Source organism: Melopsittacus undulatus, chromosome 6 (genome assembly GCF_012275295.1).
Source record: "Melopsittacus undulatus isolate bMelUnd1 chromosome 6, bMelUnd1.mat.Z, whole genome shotgun sequence".
NCBI classification, from domain to species: Eukaryota; Metazoa; Chordata; class Aves; order Psittaciformes; family Psittaculidae; genus Melopsittacus; species Melopsittacus undulatus.
In genome coordinates, this window is record NC_047532.1 from 62,530,615 (window position 1) to 62,551,507 (window position 20,893).

Genomic DNA, 20,893 nt, shown 5'->3' on the forward strand with positions numbered 1-20,893 from the left:
AGCATGAAAAAACTACTCATGCAGTTTACGAAGTAGAAAATTCTGTAGATACATTACTAGACCTACTGCAAATGTACAGAGGGAAAGCTGGGGACAAAATTTTAGAGAAAGGAGGAAGCATTTTCACAAAGACTTGTTGTTTGTTGGCCATCCTTTCAAAGGACTCAAAAAGAGCTTTGGTAAGACATAAATGCTTTCGGTTTAATAACTTGATTTTTGACACGCTTTTCTTGCATGCTTTGGTGGTGTTTATATATTTTTGCTTTCTCTCCCTCTCTCTCAAACCTATTATGGCTATAATATTATGACTCAACTCTGATTTAAAAAGAATAAATTCCAAGATGGTAAAAACACTCACTATTTTGTGCTGTGTATGCCTTTGTCACCCAGAGCTAGTCAATAAGACACTGAGGTTCTGATCCTGCAATCCCTGCAAGAGGATGATACTGCGATCCCCATTTCAGCAGGGTTTTGATAACTTTCTTTCAATTGTTTAGCATTAGATATAGTTTAGTTCCCACTTAATTCTTTTTTTTTTTTTTTTCAATTTCTGAAAATCTTACTGTTGCTTTTCAGAAAAAGTTAAGGACTTCATTATTAACAACTGACAATATAATTGTTCATGACTTTGTGTTGACATACTTTATTGTAACAGACGTAGCCTATTTCTGAAAGAAATTCCCTTCATTCATGCCTATTGCTATAACACCTAATGGGGGGTAGTCTAGGATCTAAGCTATAAATTCACTAGTTGTTTATCTGTCAGATATAAGTACTTAAGTTATCCAGTCACTTTATTCATTGCTTTATTCTTTTATTGCTATGAAGAAATATACAAACTCTAATTTGCCTCTCTGTACCAATCACTGAAGGCATATTGCTTTTGAACTTGTAGTATTAACAGTGTGCTGCTTTCATATTTTCTCAGGAAATACGAAGTATACCAAGAACTGTTGCTTGCATTCAAAGCTTATATAAACTTACAGTTCGTAAACACAGAATGGATGAAGAGAGAATACTTGTGAAGAAGAAAACAAGTACTCTTTTTAGCAAAACTTCCTCTGTGTGTGTTCCAGTAACTCCTCTAAGAATAAAAACAGTTTCAAGGTAAATGCTTGAAAATTAACCTGCTGGTTTTGCTGCTGCAGTATAATATTTTAATGGTATGCCATTAATATTTTCACAGAATTAAACCAGACTGGATTCTGAGGAAAGATAATATGCAAGAAATTGTGGATCCTCTGGAAGCAATTCTGATGGTGATGGATACACTTGGTATTGCCCACTACTGAAATGTAAATGATGTATATGAAAATGTATTTGTATAGCATGTCTTTAGCAACTTTACAGAAAGCAAATAAGTGTTGAGCTACCCTTGATTTTTATTTTTTTTAAATTGCAATTAATATTTCTAACTTTTGTATTGTGTACAGCTTTTGAAATTCTGCTTTTTTGCTAGTGCCAAAAACAATTGTACAATAAATTCATAAGCCTGGGCAACTTCACTAGTGCAGTACTGTTGTTATTACACAGCTGCTCATTTTACAAATTGCATGGTATTCCACGCTGATTAAATATCGTAGCATTCTATTAAAAAGTTTTTTGTGTGGGACAGTTATGTTGGATGGTATGATGTGGAGAGGTATAGGTAGGAAGGAAGGTGTAGTCTGTGGATCTCAAACTAGCTGTTGTTTCCAGGGAGCTTGGGTTTACTTTCTGTAAGGTTTTAAGGGATCATGTGCGACTGTAGGAAGAATTTTTTTTCCTAAACACTACAAGATTATAATGGAGAAATGGGATAGTGCAAGGGTGAATTTAGAAATTCTGACCTGATATTTTAAGGAAGTACATACAATCATGCATGTCATCCAGTGAATAGGTGATTTTCATCACAATATCTCCGTTAAGTTCTGCTCTCTTGTGCCTTGGAATTGTATTTTCTTAGGCGAAGGCCGAGAAAATAGAAATTCTTCCACCGCAAAATTTAAAGACTATGCCTCCCAAGGGTAGAGCATGATACAAAATCAACTGGTAGCCATTAGTCAGGTGGTACTGCATTGTAAATAAGGTACTATTTTTTGTTTGTTTTTTTGGGGGGAGTGGTTTCATTTTTAGTTTTTTTTGGGGGGGGAATATTTCATTGGGGTTTTTTTGTTGAGTTTTTGTTTGTTCTAGTTGAGTTTTTTGTTTAGAAAAAGACTCAAAAGGGTCTAGCTGTGTACAGCAAAGCCCAACAGACAGATAATGGGAGCAGCTATGTTCTTAATATAAGAGCCTCCAGAATCAATAATATACATAGTGTAACCGACTGGTTGTCATGGTTTAAACCCAGCTTGCAACTCAGTACCACACAGCTGCTTGCTCTCCCTGCCCCCTCCGCCCATGGGCAGGATGGAGAGGAGAACTGAAAGCATGTAAAACCTTTAGGTTAAGATAAAAACAGCTTAATAACTAAAGTTAAAATACAATAATAAGGGAAATAATAAAGAGAGAGATTAAATTATAAGGGAAGAGGCAAGGAAAAAAATAAACCAAACACAAAAATCCCCATGCAAAGCAACAACCAACAGTGATACATAACACAATTACTCACCCACCCACAGACTGCCCAGCCTACCCCTGAGCAGCAATCAACCTTTTGCAGCTAACTTCCCCTAGTCTCTATACTGAGCATGACATGCTGGGTTATGGAACACCCCTCTGGCTGGTTTGGGTCAGGTGCTCTGTCTCTGCTTCCTCCCAGTTTCATGTGCCCCTCCTCACTGGCAGAGCATGTGGCACTGAAAAGTCCTTGTTCAAGGTAAGCAGTACTTAGCAACAACTAAAATATCGGTGTGTTATCAGCATGTTCTCAGACTAAAGCCAAACCATAGCACTGCACCAGCTATGAGGAAAAAAATTAACTGTCTCAGCTGCAACCAGGCCACTGGTTATAAGGGGGTAGGTTGGAGGAGTGGGGATTTTTCTCTTACTTCAGTCAAGGCAAATAATATGATAACAGAATGCCCTTTAAACTTGGAACTCGGGAGGTTCTGCAGGAAACAGTGTTCAATTAGTTTAAATTGTTCACAAGCTTGTTGCCTGGTTTCACTGCAAAATGATAAAATCTGTCCTCTTTACAGATGTAAAGTAGGCTAAATGGAAGCAGAATTCGGCAAAGCAAGTGTTATAGCATTTAGAGAGCTAAAATAACTGAAAGAGGTGTTTTTAGTGACATTCAAAATACCGTGTACACTAAGGCATTTTTTGAAAATCCAGTTAATTATTTACAAAAGTAAAATTTAGTTTGCACAGGTGGTGGAAACTTCATGGAGACAGTAATGAAGATGAGATTTAAAAGCTGGTTTTTCTTCCTAGTTATGATGTATTCAGGCAAACTTCTTGCAGAAGGTAAATACACTGAATTCTGTTGTTAATAGATGTGCATTGAAACTAGAGCGTGCACTCTAGGTGAGTACAATGTCTTTCATATCTTTACCTAGAGTATACACTGATTTTTAAGTATAATTTTGTTGTGAGATGGCTGATCATGATTCAGTTGTCACTGTAGCTCAGGGCTACAGATTCACATCTGACTTTCAAAGTTGTAATATTGAAAGGTTTAAGCTTTTATCCAGAAAAAGTTTCTTTTGAAATATATTTGAGTGTTTTGCAGCTTTTATACAAATTGAATTTTGTACTATTAAAATATTTTCTACACTGATGTGTTAGGAATTGAAGTGTTTTGACTTTACCACAAAGCAAAAGAATGGAAATTAAATCGAACCTTGCAGAAGCTACTTCAGGGTTGTTCTGCATTTCCTATCCCTATTTTCAGGGGTGCTTAAAACTGCTGGGTTTCTATAGTGTCGTGGGTATCTATAGTTTACGTGCCACTTGAACTGCAAGTTCACAAAGGTGTGGGCTGTATATAAGGGTACATCTCTATTAGTTGAAAAGGTGTCCTTTTTTCAGTTTTTATTTGATGCTACTGTATGTTTAATTCAAGAATATTTGTTGCAAACTGCATGTCTTCACTAGAGTTTTGTCCTTTACACAAAGCAGTTGAAATTATTCTGATGATACCCTTTGGGAAGCCAAACAAAAGGTATGAAGGTAGCAACCATTTCTGTCTTTTCGTTACTTAAAAACTGTAATTACCCTTAGGTTTGGTTTTGGTGTTGTTTTGAGGGGGGTTAATTGGTTGTTTTTTAGTCTGGGTTTTTTTTTTCCCAGTTTGTATGTAATAGAGTGGCTGTGTGAGGAAAGGAGTTATTAAAAAAATAATGATCTTGGCAATTTGCATTTAGTAAAAATACAAAACTTGCAGAAAATTGTAGTAATTGCAGTAAATTCTAGTGACATTACTGAATGAAGAAGCAATAGTTTTTTATTTTGGTTTTAATGTGTAGGGTGAATGCAGCACTGCCAACTTGTGGGAGAATTGCCCAATTCTAATGAGATCCATAAGTGGTAATTCAGTTTTTAAAGCTTGATTCTTCAGGTTAGATTGCCTTATAATATTATAGAGAGAGTTTTTTAAACCCAAAAGGTAATTTTGTAAGAAATCCAAATATGAGTACTGGGTTTTGGTTGTTGTGGTGTTTAAGTTTTTTTATTTGTTTGTTTTGGTTTTTAAGTAACTTCATGCCACATTGAGCACAATTCCTTTTAAAGGTGTTCTGTTGTTTTGTCATCTTCCTTTATTTGTCGTTTTGCTTGTTCTTTTCTAAACCTCAATTTCTTCTTTCTTATCCATTGATTATGATCTTAAATTCTCTTTCTTCAGTAACTTTAACTCCTTCATTTCCTCCTGGCAGTTTGTCATACTGTTCTAATAACATTTACTGAACTAAGGAGCTATCCCATAGCTAACCCTGACACTGCTGCCAGTGGATTTCAGAGCAAGCATCAGTATGTTTATGCAGCAAAGCTTGCTCATGTCTTCTGGTTTAAATACAGAGTCAAATAAATGTGTTCTGCATCAGCGTTACCCAGTTCATACCAGGAAGTTTAATTCTACAGCTGGTGTTCCTGTGAATGTAAAGAACTGATGTAGCTGTAATATATCTTCATTTCAGTGATACTTAAAAGACCCTTCCTGCTTACAAGTATTCAGAATTTCATTCACCTTGTTTGAAAGCCCGAGTCAATGTAACTGATATTAAATAAACTAATGCAACAAAGCTTATATCTGGGCTGAGACTTTTAGTGAGATATATATATTTACTTTTTTTTTTTCAGATAAGCCTTGTGATTTGCCACATATCGAAAATGGAAGGATTGCCCAGTACTACTATAATTTCAAAAGTCACTATTTCCCTATGCGTAAAGGAAAAAAGCTTTCCTATTCCTGTATGGTTGGTTATACAACTGAAGCTGGGACTCAAGATGGAAGAATAACTTGTACTGCAAAAGGCTGGTCTCCAGTGCCATGCTGCTACAGTGAGTTAGCTTTATTAGTCTCATCACTGCTTCTAGCAGGAAACCTTTTTCTAGCAGCTGTATTTTCTGGAACATACAGGAGCAGAAGCTGCATAACACAAGGGATAAAATGTATGTGTTAAGACAAGGTGAAATCAATCACTTATGTGTACAAGCTACATCTTTATACATAGAATATGTTTACAATAATACATATTTTAAGGACTTTAACCTAATATGTTTTTCTAAGAACACCAAGAAAGTTGCAGGGTGTTATTATTTTGGGAAAAACAATAGACAGTTTCCCCTCAGATGTATCCTCTAAAGCCTCCCTAGATCTAGGTTCCTTGATTGTAATGATCCATGTTATTGACATCAATTTGAAGTATTGTTTGATCAATGTGGTAGAGTTTCTTCAATAGGTCAAGACAAGATTAGATCAAGATAGCTAAAAATCCCTTCTTTTCTTATTAGAGAACAAAAAATGTTCTATTAATTCTTTCTACTCAAGCTGTCTCCTTTAATTTAGGAAAATGTAACAAGCCTCTTCTGGAGAATGGCGCTTTTTATGGTACAGAAATGTATTTCAAAGTGCACGAGAAAGTGCAATACAAATGTAATCCAGGCTACCACACTCCAAGTGGTGGAACTGAAGATACAGTACAATGTCAACCTGGAGGATGGATCTACCAGCCAAGCTGTACTAAAAAATTTGGTACGATTCTGAATTTTTCTCCTTTATTATCTCTTTTCTGTATATAATTCTTCTGTCCTTGCTGTACCTGTAGGGCCAAACTGCCCGTGTCAGGGTTATGATCTGAGTACTCCCAAAGCAGGTTCTCAGGAGTACCTTATGGGAAGAAGTTGTCAGATATCACATGCTGCTAATAAAATTGCATATAGAAGAAATCAGTATAGATTAAATCACGTAGTTTCAGATAAAATCATCCAAACTTTTTTCCCAAATGATGACTGGAAAAGTCATGGAAACTACAGCATTTTTAATTCTTCATTATTTATAAAGGTTTTTTTTGTGAAGAGTTTTGCCTTGGATATAACCACTTTTATGGTGTATCTAAGGAAAATTTTTGAATAATACATTGAAATTAAAAGAGTGACTAATATGCATATGTTTTATTTCTTTAAGAGTCATGTCAAGTACCAAGTTTACACCATGGCAATTACCTCACAGCTCAGCAAGAGCTTCAGCTGAATGAAACACTGCTATACAAATGTGATGAGGGATATCGTACTGCAGGAGGAAACACTACAGAAGAAGCTGTGTGTCTATCGCATGGGTGGTCCCTTCCTCCAAAATGCAGTAGTATGTAGCGAGCTGGAATATAAGTCAGTTTGAAATATGATTTATCGTACAAATGAACAAAACTCTGCAAAAAGGCTTGTTTTATAAGCTGTTGGGGGCAGGGTGGGAAGGGGAAGGCTCCCTCACCTGTTTTTCACTGCTTTATGTTTTCTTCCTAGGAATAACTTGTTCCTCTTTGAGTGCAATAGCACATGGGGATTTTTATCCTGTGAAGAAAAACTATGAAGAGGGAGATGTAGTTCATTTTTATTGTGAGGAAAATTATTCTGTTAATGAATTTGACCTAATTCAATGTTATTATTTTGGATGGTATCCAGACCCTCCAGTGTGTGAAGGTACCTATTTTCATAGTTTTATTATGTCAAATTCTTAGTGAACACCTTTTTTCATGAAATGCTAAATGAATACAAAATAAAAATACACTTTTTTGTACCTATTCACAATCCAAATAGAAACCAAGTGTTAGCTGAAGGGCATGGAGCCAAGGTAGCAGGGAGGGAGACAATGGTACTTGCAATTAGTTTACAGTGGACTTGAACAGTGGTGTGGATTCTATAGCTTGCTGTTGCTTCTTTGTATGCTGGATCCTGGAGAAGCAGAAATCAACAGTTACAGGGAAGTTGTTCACCCCTGAATTTGAAGTTAAAGCATATTCAGATGACACAAAGGTTTAATCAAGCATGTTGAATCCTGCCTTATGAAGAGGTAACATGCCTCTTGAGATGCATAAAAAATAAAATCTTTGACAAGTTCCTCCTGATCTTGGGGAATTGTGGTCCTTTTCAGAGTTTTACAGCCTCACCAAACTGTATATGTTTTCAGCAGAATTGAACTAGAGAGGTAATCAGAAGCACAACTTCAGCAATTGCTATCACTTCCCCAGTAACTGAGGGATAATAATGGTTCTCAGAAAAGAAACTTGCAAAAGAATGAAAGGTCTAGTGAGCCAGGTGAGATATAATAAACAGCAAAAAATGGAACAAATGAACATCTCTGCTAGCTGAGAATTCATATTGTTCAGCATACCTTGATGTGGATATTTTCCCCTCTGTGGATTACTTCTGAGATTTAGGAGATCTCACTGCTTCATGGTAACAAATTCTCTGATTTATATACAAAGGGTGACACATTTTGATGACAGAGGATGGGACAATCAATCTTTTTTTTTTTTTAAGTTAAAGGTATGGTATTCTTTTCCAACATATTTTTACAGGATTTTTTTCCCCATGAAGTATGTTTTTAAAGCAAATTCAATAATTTAAAGCAAAATTAATAATTGTTGGATTGTGTGATAGTAACAATTATATTTAGCCTTTAAAATATAAATGTGTTCAGCAGAATTTTCAGTAAAATCTTTTTTTTGTAATTCCTTTATAGCTAATCTTGCAGAAGACTCTGATGAAGTGCAAAGATGAAAATCATCTTCCTTTCCTAGAAGATACTGTAGTGTTTAAAATGCACTAGAATATCTCAATTAAATGGCATGTGTTAGGACCTCAGCTCTGTATTTATTCTGATGACACAGCAGGAATTTTTCTTGTGTGATGCAGAGAAGGTGGGGTGCTCAGAATGAAAACAAAGCCTCAATCTAGTCTTGAGGATATTGCAGTTGCAAACTTAAGGCCAGGTTGGATGTGGCTTTGAGCAACCTGGTCTAGTGGATCTTGCCCCTGCCCATGGCAGATCTAGGTCTAATACATAAGCTGCTTTAAAGAATGTATCAATGGAGTTTATGGGAAATCTCTATTCCCTGAAGTCCTTCAAAAAACATTTTAAGCCTATGTGGAGAAATTATAAAGTTGTTTACAGCAGTGCAGTAGCCTAATATCTCATGTTTATTAAATGTAAAAATTACTGTTTTTTTTTTTTTTCTGGTTTCCTATTTTGTTAAGAAAATGGGAGTAAGGAATTACTCCAGATCAACCACAGGTATCTTTTGAATTATAGGTTTGCATTCTGTATAATACAATTAATTGTGTATATGGTTTTGATTAGTGAGAAAATAGTATGCATTTTTTATTTTCAGATATAAAAAATAAATGTCCTCCACCACCACTTCCTCCTCATGCCCTTATCATCACAGATAGAAGAACATATCATAATGGAGATAAAGTTCGTATACAGTGTCAAAGTACATTTGAAATAAGAGGATCTGAAGAAATCCAGTGTGAAAAAGGAAAATGGACATCACCCCCTATTTGTATTGGTTAGTACTTTTGTGAAGATTGATAACTGAACAGAAACAAATCTTCGGACAATGCTTTATTTATCTGGAGAGCTTCAGTTTCCATATCTGCAAAACTATTTATGTCCTCCTCTGTTAAAATGTTTGAGAGGTAAAGTGCAATCTAATTCGTAGGCAATTGGTTCTCAAATCAAAGAGAGAGGATGAGCTAGGTGAATTCAAGTGACATGCGTGTTATGTAGTTCTTCCCTAGAATATTGATTTTATTAGATCTTGCAATGCATCAGTGTGTTTGTTTTGGTATTTGAACATGAGTTATTTCTTAGTTTCTGCTCTGGTCCTGTTTCTGCTCTGATTACAGGAACGGTTATAGCAACTACAGACAAATTGGAATCTGAGGCACCATCATTACTTGAGGCAGATGCAGCAACAAAGACAAGCAAAACATATCACAATGAAGATATGAGTAGGTTGAACATTGTTTTTCTATTTAAAACGGACTTCAGTACTCTCCAGTGATATTATAGGCATTTTGCAACTATTACTACTCTTTTGCTATAGTACAGTTCTTTACTCTTGAAAATATTTCCATGTGCTACAGATGTAAATGTAGCAGCCAAAATGAAAGGTCATTGTTGCCCTTTCCTAGTGGTTATAAATTACACCTATATGCTTGCTTCTGTATTTATTATTTTATTTCATACATGAGCATTTACCTTCATTTTGTACCCTTTCAGTTAATGCTGTCTGAACTTGCAAATTCATGAGTATTTTGCTGATCCTTTGATCAGTAGTTCTGTTGGGTCTCTTTTAAGTTTGAACCCTACATGGGCTAAATATTTCAAGCAATAAATAAAGACTGTCTCATCACAGAAAAAGAACTAATCTATATTGATTAAACCAGCAATAGTCAAGAGTTAGCAAAGATGAGGACTATACAGGCAAATAAAATACCTGTCTGCAATTCAGTAAAGCAAGAGTAAAGTTTCGGGGAACAAAATTTGAAAAAGAAATTATATTGATTTATATTTTATTTATATGATAATTTTTTGCTCAGTCTGTTATTAATCTGAGACTTTCACCAGTGTTAACATTGTTTCAAAGATCTAATTACCTAATTCCCTACCTCGTATTAGAAACGCAGCAAGACTGTACCTCTCCGCCTGTGATTAAAAATGGTGCTGTTCTTGGTCCATTATTGACAAGTTACAAAAATGGTTCCTCAATAGAATATGGTTGTCAGCGTTATCATTTTTTGGATGGACCTAGTACAGTTTACTGCCAACAAGGAAACTGGACAGAACCACCAGCTTGCTTCGGTAAGTTAATGAGGTTAACTGTCTAAAGGAAAGCTATGCTACCTCATGTGCTCCTCACACTAAGTTTTATGAAACTTGTCAGAAAACAACCAAAACAGTACTGACTTTGAATAACCTAAAAAAGCCCCAAAACAACACAAAATTTCCAAAAGGTTTTTGGAAGATTTAAAAATTCTTTTAATGGTGACAAAACAAAGAAAAACAAACAAAAAAAAAAAACCAAAAACAAAGGGAATTGTCAAAACACTTCCTTATGTTAACAGTTTAAATTTACTGTGTATTAACAACTATCCTCGAAGGGCTTACCAAACCTGTCAGCCAAATCTGACGGGTCAGTTTTGATAGATGACTGTTGCCATTATAAAAAGTCCCTTCAAGTTACAGTGAAGAAGTCCCTTTCTTTAATAGTAAACCTAGGCTAACGTATGTTTACCAATACTTATAGAAACCAGATGTTGTCAGAAGTGTCCTTTTTTCTGTTATTTTCTGTTCCCAATTCAGGCTGGGGTTTTTTTGATGTTATTTCTGTTACTTCAGCTCATTTCTTTACATTTCCTAGAACCGTGTATTCTTAATATAACTGATATGAACAGCAGCAACATAGAGCTGAAATGGAGACAAGAAGAATTAATTTTTCTTCATGGAGATCTTGTAGAGTTTGAATGTAAACAGGGGTACGGTTTTCTCCAGACTACCCTTCTGTCTCCTGGGAGGACACAGTGTAGCCACGGCAGGCTGAAATATCCAAAATGCATTATGCAAGGTAAACCAATATCTTTTACGTTTTTAATTAATCAATGTCAAACTTATTTAGAAATAATTTGCTTTGGCTGTGTGGGCCTAAAATCTGTTGTAAATAATAGATGTTTAGAATTCAACAATACAGATATGCAGATACCCATGCAAAAAACACTTATATAGTTAAATATATGGAAGCATAGAAAAACTATACAGCTTGTTTGACGGGGAAGCCTGTAGAAAGGAGGCAGGAGCTCATCTCCAAGCACAGAGAATTCAAAACTCTGTAGAAAAACAGGTGCAAAACATTAAATGCACACAGGGGATTTCCTATCGTTAGAGTTAAGCGGAGACTGCTTTCTGTTCTGGGACATAATGAAATAGAAAGAAAATACATTGAGAACTGATAGGCATCTAGTGTGGACGGGCACTTAAAGCTGCTGATTTGTTAATTTCTGAAGCTGACTGTTTCTCCAATGTTTCTAATGTCATTTCAGCTCCTGCAGAAAAATGTGACTCTCCACCTTCTATTGCGAATGGAGCTCTTACACTCCCACCCCTGACTCAATATGACAATGGTTCTTCTGTTCAGTATAGTTGCTCTGAGTATCATTTTTTGCAAGGATCTGAGAAAATCTACTGTTCTGAAGGACAATGGACTTCACCACCAGTGTGTATAGGTAGGTTTGATAACATAGATAAGAATTTATTCTTCTCTGTAATTCATAAAATCATAGAATATTTTGGAAGTTAGTTTTAAATATCATCTAACCCACACCCCTTGCAAAAAGCAGGGATATCTTCAAGTAAATCAAGTTGCCCAGAGCCCTGTCCAGCCTGACTTTGGGTGTTTCCAGGGATGGGGCATCTGCCACCTCCCTGGGACAATCTGTTCTGGTGTTTCACCACCCTCATTATAAAAATGTATTCCTTACAACTGTCTGAATCAACCTTCTGGTTGAGAACCACTGTCTCTTGTCCTGTCACAACAGGCCCTACTAAAAAGTCTGGCCCCATCTTCCTTATAAGCCCCCTTTAAGTATTAAAAGGTTTCAGTGTCTCCCCAGAGCCTTCTATTCTCCAGGTTGAACAACCCCAACTCTCTCTAAATTCAGATATTTAGAATTTATAAATTGGTAGAAATTTAAGATCTCAGCTTCATTTTTTCTCTTTTGAAGATTAAAGTTTGAATAGGAGCGAGTGTAAGCTTGTCTGGCCATTGGTTGTTTTTTTCCCCTCAAATATGATATGCCTACAGTATTCAAAATTTCATGCATAGTACATTAGGAGAATAGAAAATAATCTATAATTTTAGTGTTGACTAGTCAAGACCATGCTACATTAATACCTGTCTCTTTTCTTTAGAGCCATGTATTTTGTCAAAAAGTGAAATGGAGAAAAATAATGTACTACTGCAAGGGTTCTATGAAAATCAAGTTTACTTTTACCATGGGGATTACGTTGGTTTTTACTGTAAACAGAACCATTTTGGAGCAGAATCTGGTACAACATTATTTCAAGTGCAGTGTAAGAGAGGACAGCTGATGTATCCAAGGTGTGTTGAAAGAGAAAAATAAATATGGGCTTCAGGAAAGCCTACAGGGAAGGTATGTGCATGTTCTTTATCTGGTATTAACACCTGAATTAAAGTGGTCTTACATTTTTAAGATCACTACAGTCAGCTTTGAAAAATGAGTGATCAGTTGCATTGTTGGGTCTGAGCTGAAGGGAAAGCGAAGTGAAAGGGCTTTGTGGTGTGAGGACAAGGAGTGCAGCAGAAGAATGTAATACTGGCATATGCATAGAAAATTTAGGATGTAGGAGTTTCATAAGGTTTACACCGACAAACCTGAAGATGCATCACCATCTGGAGGGCCAGAGCAAAGCCACCACAATGCTGAGCAAGTAGTGCCCTTTGTGAGGACATTGACAATTTTGACAGCATGGATGCTTTTGTGACTACAGAATATAGCTAACTTGAGACTTTGTGCCCTTCAAATGGATGTTGAACCCTAATTTTACAGTGAGGCCTATTATTTTGTACATCTTAACAGCACCCATGTCTTCTTTCACAGGTAAGAACCCTCTAATGGACAAGGCTTAAAGTACAAGAATAAAAAAGCAAGTATAAAAACAAAGTTTCATTTAAGGGATCTATGAAACCATTTAAAACCTAAAATGTTCAACTTCTACTGAGTAGTTAATTATTATTCTTAAAAAAGATCAAGCAAGCATCATTTTGCTAATTGAGAGCATTTAAATTATGAAAATATCTAGTCCAACTACTTTGTATGATTTCCTATGACACTTAAACATTGGTACTCTTGGAACTTTGCCTGTGAAGGAAGATATGAATAAAGTTCAGGAATACAGACATTTGCCTTGCATCCATTTTGTTATGTTTTAATAAAAACGTTGTTGTAAGGGTTTCTTCTGTATTTTGTGTAAAATCCATCTTTCTCTGATATTATTGCATGTATGCTGTTCTGTATGGTTTTCCAAAGCTTTTGTGAGTGCTAGGTGAATAGACCAAAAATAAATTCAAGCATTCAAGAAATGGAGAAGTTCTGCTTATTTGATCAAAATCCAGCCAACCATTTGGTGGGAGAAGAAAAGGTTGATAAAAATAGCTTTTTTATACTCTACTTGCAATAGCATTCCAAAATGCTTTCAAAAGATTAAAAAGCCATTGTTTTGTAAAGTGTTATCTAAAAACTAAGACAAATAAAACAAGATTTAGCAACTTAACTAACAGACTTCTGATGTATGACATGTAAATCCAAACTAGATGTTCACAGCTTTCACTTCTAGGTCGTGTTTCAAATGACAATTATAATGTGAATTCATGAGTCTTTCTCAGTTAAGAAATACTGTAAGCGTTCATTTAAACAAACTGATCAGTTTTTAACCAGTAAATTTCAGTGTATTGAACACTGTTACCCTAATAGCTGGCACCTAGGCCTGCTATGTATCCAGAAACTATTTGTACTGTGGCTCAAATATGTAGATTTTTTTTTTCAGTCTCTGAGTTTTTACATCCTAATAATTCCTGTGTCTATGACAGATAGATGAAAAAACTATTTCCCTTTGATATGAAAGATGTTTACATCATGGACTAGATCTTGTCTTGATTGTAAGCAAAATCTTGCAAGGCAGCTAGTACATCTGTGACTATATCAGTAACTCCACAAAAGGTCAGCATTACTTAGGTATCAGAATCAGAAAAAAACAAATTTGGATACAGATGTAACCAAACTGGGATGAATGGGGAAAAAAGTAATTTGGGGCAGGTTATTTGGAAGTATCCTGGGGTGGAGAAAGGGAAGTACAAACATAGTGAAAAGAGGAACATTAAATAATAAAAAGAGTAATATGGGGTACACATGATATAATTCAGACTCTCTGAGGATAAAATTCAAGCAGCTCTGTGCTTGCTCAGCTTAGCATTGATTAGGCCAAAGCCCCATATCTGTAGTCTTGACTATACCACAGAGATCAAACCTGTTCTCATGGTCTGGAAGACTAATTCAGGGCATGGAAGAAGGGCTTATTCTTTAGCTACCAGGGAAAAACAACTCAGAGAAATAGCTGGAGCATCCACGTATTGTTAGGTTGGTGCCCATTCCAGGCCTGATGGCATCAACATCTTCACAGTTGCTTCCTAACACCAGCCTGTGCCAGTGTTTTAATTCTTCTGTTCTTGGGTTTTTGCTGGCTGGCTGACAGTTTGACTGATGCCAGCAAGGAGCTCTTTACTTTGTGATTACCTTGACGTAGTTGTTTTATGCAGGTGTACGGATGGATGCAATATAGCACTGCAGATACTATTGCTGTTGATGCTTGGTTGCAGATGTGGTAAATTAAGATTGATTTAGTTGCATTTCATTCACATGGAAATAAGGAATATTCCTTTGGTTGTTGTTTTTTTTTTTTTTCTGTTCAGAACTAGAATTCCATTTTTTTTTTTTAATTTTTCTCCTTTAATTTTGAGGTAGAAACACTTTCATACACATCTTAAGACCAGAAAGAAGAAGACTGAAGTGCTTACTTTAAGCTTCATGAGGAAGCAGGTGAAATTTCTCAGCATGATCATGTGATGAGCACCTCGAGGCAGTAAACTGCTGTCTACCCAGAACTCCCTTTGAAAGCAGTGGGACTGTTAGACTCACATACCATACCCACATTTAATATCATTCAGCTGTGACATATCACTACGAGCATAGGAAGAGCAGAGTGATGGAAGTCTATTTCCAGAATGGTGGAAGGTGTGCCTTCCGTATTTCCACACAAGGTGTGCCGACAGCTCCAAATCACAAAGTGGTAATATATTTTCAGATGTGTTACAAGAAGAAGGGAAAACAAACAATGTGTTTTAGTGCACTAAATGTTACTAGATGTGTAACATTTACAGAAAATGAAGCTTATTTTTGGCAGTAAACAAAACCAGATTCTTCACAGGCTGTTTTTAAAACTAAAAGACAAATTACCTTTGCATTCTAGTGGTTATGACTAGTTTCCTTGCCTACAAATTATTCTTCGTCCTGAAGAAAGCTGTTTAGCCTAAAAAAGGGGAGCTCAGAGGGGATCTCATCAATATCTCTAAACACCTGAAGGAAGGGTGCAGAGAAGGCAGACCCAGACTCTTTTCAGGGAGTCAGGACAAGAGGCAATGGGCACAGACTGAAACACAGATTCCTTCTGAAATTCAGGAAATACTTCTTTTGCCTAGGGAGGTTGTGGAGTCTCCTTCCTTGGAGATATCCAGGAGCACTCTGAGCATGGTCCTGGACAGTCTGTTCCAGGTGACCCTGCCTGAGAAGGAGGGCTGATGACATTCAGAGGTCTATTCTGGGATTTGTGAATGCCTGTGCTCAGGGGCAGAATGGTGCAGCATATCATTTACCTACCTGAGTATAAAGCATGGTGCTGTGGCTTTCTAAGATAAGCATAGAATTATGATTGTGTGCAGCAATTTGACTGTTCATTTGTTAATGAATTAAACCCTATTCTGTCTCAGACTTCTGATCAGCCTGAGCAAATTGTTTGCAGCATCCATCCTAAGTGAAAGAAACCCACCAAACTATTTGACCGATCAGTGTTTCCCAATGCCATTTTTTATTACATTATAAAATACAAACCATTCTCTAGAGTGAAAGAAAATCAATGGCTGTACATTTAGGTGGTGTGGTCTACTTCTTCCTATTTCACAGGTAATAACCAGCCATCTGGTAACAACAAAAAGGGGTTCCACTGATAACTAGATTCATAACTCTTCCTGCATTTTCCTCAAAGGATACATGAGGTTGCTTGGAATATTTCACATGCTATCTCTGAAAATTACCAGACAGCAGATGTGAATGAGAATAGCCTTTGTTTATGTGACTGAACCATTTGCTTTGGCTGCTCACATTGGTTAATTGAGTGCAAAAATGTCAAAGATCTGTGTAATCTATGGGTTCATTTGCTACTGAAATTTAGACTGAGATAATCAGCAGTAGAAGCAAATTTCTGCTGGACTCTCACTTGCTGTCTGCAAGTGATTAACCATAACAAAGCACTATTTCTCTTTTTGATAAGATTACTATAAAGCAACTCCTTTATTTTTCTAATAACAGAAGACGGCTCTTGGGCACAAGTAAGCTTTATATATTTTGTAGACTGGAAACCACAGCATGGATCCAAGATATTTTGTCATGGTCACACTGTGTGTATTCACACCAAGAACTACATCGGTGTCATTGCAGCCAGAACCCTGCCCTTACCGTTTTAGAAAAGAAATACTGTGTTTAGAAATCAAACTGTTCTTGAGACCCTGCATCCTGAAACTGGTATTTCTCAATAGTCTGAGTAAAGCCATAACATTACCTTAATTTTCTTTAATTCTGCTTTGCATATTAAAGTATCAAGTTCCTTATTAATTTCTCACATGTACACTCGCACCCACAAAATAAATACTGAACTGTGACACCGAATAAAGGACTGAACTTTTAATTCAGTGATAGTAGGGAAACTACTCATCTGAACACTATCCTTGCAGTGAGAAAAACACATCCTTGTTTACCAGAAAGTTTATGGTCACAACCAAAGAAAGTAATTCCACTGTATCTTTTTGATAGAGGCAAGGAAAGAGGGGGAAAAAAGATGGTGGTGATGTACTTGGCTCTTATGTTTCTTTGTTTCTAACTTCATAACTTCACAGGGATTTTACATTGGCTGATGTGCTGTCACTGGTATTCTCAAGAAAACAGAGTTGCAGCTGAATGACTCACAACAAAAAGGAGATGCAATGAGATGGCAGTGGGGCAGTGCCCTGCTCTCCTTCCAAGGCAGTAAGACTTGTTTTAAAAGTGTCAGGACTCCCAGCAACATCCCTTCAGTGAAGCAGTATAGGAGGTGCTCAAAAGAGTCTTCTCATTTGTACAACTTGGATTTCATGATTTTTTTTTTTTTTGCTTGGCCTTTTCAGTACAGGTTAGTTGGCTGATCACTATTCTGTTTCTCACCGCATTATCTGTATTCATAATAATGGTTAATATTGTTTATGTTCATACTGTCAAGATTTCTTCTCATTCTGTTACTAACACTGCAAACAATTTTCTTGTATTTCCACCAGGTCATCAGCTCTGTTCTTTGGCTTTAGCCAGGGTAGGACATTCGTCATTAACAGCAATGGATCAAATCTCTATTTCAAATACTCTTCCTCACAATTTTGATTTTTTTTATCAACTTCCTGTCAGGTGTGATTAGAGAGACAGTATCTTTTACCTCGTAATGTGGCTCATGAAGTGTTTACATTAGAAGCATCAGATTTGTCACTTTCTTGTCTGCTCGTGTGTTATCTTTGTTGTTAAAACTAAATATAATCCAGAAATACACTTAAATAGACACATACAAACTACAATGTACTGCAATACACCAAAGGTGAATGAAGGAGGGTGCCGCTGTGAACAGCTCTGCACTGTGGAGCACCTGATCTCCCCCATCAGCACCATATGTGACATGTAACCCTCTCACATGCAGACCAAGTGAAATCACCAATGTCAAATCATTTTCTTTGGCTTTGGCAAAAAATTATTATAAATAGAAGTTCTAAATATTTTCTTCCTGCAACTCATTGAGTCAAATTTCAAAGCCAAACGGTGCCTTTTCCCCACTTTGGAGCAAATTGTTCTAAAGGACATTCAGTGTTAATTTATCTGCTCTTAAGCTGAAGGACTCCCTACTCTCCAGATCCCTACAACAAAAGACCTGTCTGTGCTCCGAAAGTCAGGTCAACTTTGCTATCTTCACATAACTCTCTAAGAAAATATGTTCAGATATTTGGTTATGGGACTCTCAAAGCAGAGATTTAGCTGTTTCAAAATATCCATTAGCATCCAGCGAAGGAAACAGCAAAGGTATTTCTTTTTTTCCTCGCAGAGAAATCAGACTGTATTAATACTCCACAGGAATATTGAAGAATTCCTGTCTCCATATTCCACCAAAGTCAGCCTATTTCAGGACACAATGGTTAATAAAACTAACAATGAGATCAATACAGACTGGATAAAATGCAAACACAACCATTTGGATAGGCACAATGTAAATACATTTACATAAAAAGGATAAAATGTGAATAAAATGTAAACGCAATCATCCGATCATAAAAACCATAACAAATTCCGAGACGGAACATTGCTTAAGCTGCAAAGAAAACACAAGACAATGGGAATTGCAAGGAAAAGTTAAGCTCAAATCACAAGGTTGGTGGAGATCTTTCATTGCCAGAGTTGGAATCCTTTGTGCCACTTTCATTCATCCAAAAGGCCCTGCATCTGGAAGAGAGACAAGAGGAAAAAGCATGAAGACCAAGCCTAACACACACCGCTGGGGCTCCTCAGAGCAGTGGACAGGTAATTTCAGCAAAGCTCCCTCGTGCAGTCCCACTGTGTCCTGGGCACCAAGCACTTACATTTACACGTAGGATATGCGATAACTCCATCCCGGCACACTGCTCTAAATTTCTCAGGGTGTGAATCTTGCTGGTACCACCATTTGCATTCAAACAAAATATACTCCCCAGTGACAAAGGTGGAGGGGCTTGACCAGCTTGATGACTGCAGCCGAATGTGGTTCATTTCCATCAATCTCTCATTCAGTCTACAGTCCTCTGAAAAAAAAAGTACTTTCATTATTTGCCTTTAGACTTCATAATGGATAACCGATGCTCTGGAAATGCTGGTGCTCTGCAACGAGCCCCAGGGTCCTCTGCCAGCTCAGGTACAGCAACAACAGCACTACCCTCCACTGCCTGCAGGTTGCAGGATGCTCACACACCCTGGTTCCCCACTAGGCATTCTTGCAGAAAACCTAAAGGCTTTGCCATTGGCTTCAGCCCTGAAAATGTAATAGCACTGCACCTAAGCTCTGCCCAAAGTGGAGATGACTTACTTGCTGGCTTGCACCGGGGATATTCTAATGTCCCCTCCAAACACTCTACTCTGAATGGGGAAGAGGCTGGGTCCTCCATATGGCCTCTTTTACACCGAAATTCAATAAAGTCACCCGATCTGGAATACAGCTTTCTTCCCCTGGTCCATTTCAGCTCAATATTGTTTCTGCCCATGTCTTCTTCAGATGCTGTACAGGCCACTTGAAAAGACAAGAGAAGAGCGTCATCATTCCGTACAGACTCACCACACGTAGCATTTTCCCCCCACAAAGCACGTGCTTCAGCCTACCTAGGCAAACTGGGGGGCTTGTCCACTGCCCATCAGTGCAGGTGATAGACGGAGATCCTTCCAGGACGTAGAAGTCTGGGCATTTGTATTCCAGAATTGCACCCTCTGGGTATTCTTGCATGGGGAAGGACAGAAGGTCTCCATTTTCAATAACCGGAGGCGGGCCACATTTCCCACTTTTCCCTGGAAGAAAATTCCCAGTCAATCAGAGAGAAAGCCCAGGAAGTTGAGGGCTGCCTCTCAAAATCAGGCCTGGCCAGCAGCTGCTCCCAGCCCCAGGGTAATTCTGCAGATGTGTCCCTATCGATTGAAGCCACTTGGGTCTCTCGGCTGGAAAACTCATCTGAACAGAGCCCAGCAGCAGAGCTTTTTCCTGGGAGCACCAGATACCTTGTGTCTGTGCAGAGCAACAAGACTGAAATGGGAGAAGTAAACACCCCAGTGTCAGCTCCAGGACAGTCTCACCCACAGGCAACTGTACGGAAAGAGAGAGAAATCACCTGTGCACGTTGGCAGCTCTGTCCAGGTCCCGTTCTGACACGCTGTGGTGGGCGGCCCGCTCATGTCAAAACCTCGCCAGCACTGGTAGCGAGCGCTCTCCCCAGGCAAGTACCTCGACTTCTTAACACCTTGAACTTTCCCGCCAGCGATTTCAGGAGGAGGTTTACACGTCACATCTGAAAAGAGACACGGCTGCAGACACGGCTGCAGTCAAGGCTGCAGCGGTTGAGCTGTTCCCCCCTGCACCCTTGCTCCGGATTCTCTGCTGCAGGTGGGTCACAGCTCCAGGAGCTCGCTGTGGAGGTAGCAATGGAGTGACAGAGACCTCTCTTTCTGGGACCCTCAGGAGAAGGCAGGGCTAATGACAGCTTCCAGAAACAGCCAGTGTTTCTGTAGCTACACCTGGCTGCACAAGAAGCCACACCGGCCCTCCTGCGTGCCCATGTCTCTCCCCAGGGAGCCCTGGAATGCCTGGAAATCACAGGGCAGCACCAGGCTGGTGCTCTGTGGAACTCAGACCTCTGGAGGGGTGGCAGCTTGCCAGCGCTGCTCAGCGACAGGTAAGCGCAGTCAGCTCCATAGAGATGTGTGGAAGCCAAGGAGCTCTTATTCACCCTGTGCAGCCACAGACTTCGGCAGGGGACAGGAGCACAGCTCCTGATGGCTCCTTGTCATGGGAGCACTCTTCCCACTTCAAGGCCCC

General features: G+C 38.1%; 3 protein-coding genes across 3 annotated transcripts in view; 2 read left to right on the top strand and 1 right to left on the bottom strand.

Annotated features, from left to right (window-relative positions):
* Positions 1-1,505, top strand: part of ASPM (assembly factor for spindle microtubules) — a 30,159-nt gene extending 28,654 nt beyond the window's left edge. The window contains 3 exon segments of the mRNA XM_031054759.2: positions 3-179; positions 929-1,107; positions 1,187-1,505. Of these exon segments, the coding sequence (XP_030910619.2) occupies positions 3-179; positions 929-1,107; positions 1,187-1,292 (462 nt within the window). The 3' untranslated portion in view covers positions 1,293-1,505.
* Positions 1,506-3,308: 1,803 nt separating this feature from the next.
* Positions 3,309-13,579, top strand: LOC101872380 (coagulation factor XIII B chain). The gene is made up of 11 exons (XM_031054755.2): positions 3,309-3,390; positions 5,224-5,424; positions 5,933-6,118; positions 6,551-6,727; positions 6,886-7,062; positions 8,754-8,933; positions 9,286-9,378; positions 10,049-10,231; positions 10,791-10,994; positions 11,467-11,649; positions 12,335-13,579. The coding sequence occupies exons 1-11, from the start codon at positions 3,309-3,311 to the stop codon at positions 12,544-12,546; spliced, it is 1,878 nt and encodes a 625-aa protein (XP_030910615.1). The 3' UTR covers positions 12,547-13,579.
* Positions 13,580-16,061: 2,482 nt separating this feature from the next.
* LOC101870692 (complement factor H) overlaps positions 16,062-20,893 on the bottom strand; it is a 33,054-nt gene continuing 28,222 nt past the window's right edge. Inside the window, exons 20-24 of the mRNA XM_005140965.3 lie at positions 20,190-20,366; positions 19,690-19,872; positions 19,400-19,600; positions 18,921-19,118; positions 16,062-18,783 (exon numbers count right to left, since the gene is read on the bottom strand). Coding sequence (XP_005141022.2) covers positions 18,764-18,783; positions 18,921-19,118; positions 19,400-19,600; positions 19,690-19,872; positions 20,190-20,366 — 779 coding nt within the window. The 3' untranslated portion in view covers positions 16,062-18,763. The remainder of the gene's footprint in view (positions 18,784-18,920; positions 19,119-19,399; positions 19,601-19,689; positions 19,873-20,189; positions 20,367-20,893) is intronic.

Bases quoted from the DNA above. Each gene is read 5' to 3' on its own strand.
- LOC101872380 (XM_031054755.2), top strand. From the start codon at position 3,309: ATGGAGACAGTAATGAAGATGAGATTTAAAAGCTGGTTTTTCTTCCTA. The intron at 5,425-5,932 runs GTGAGTTAGCTT...CCTTTAATTTAG, and splicing joins TCCAGTGCCATGCTGCTACA to GAAAATGTAACAAGCCTCTT. The intron at 6,119-6,550 runs GTACGATTCTGA...TATTTCTTTAAG, and splicing joins AAGCTGTACTAAAAAATTTG to AGTCATGTCAAGTACCAAGT.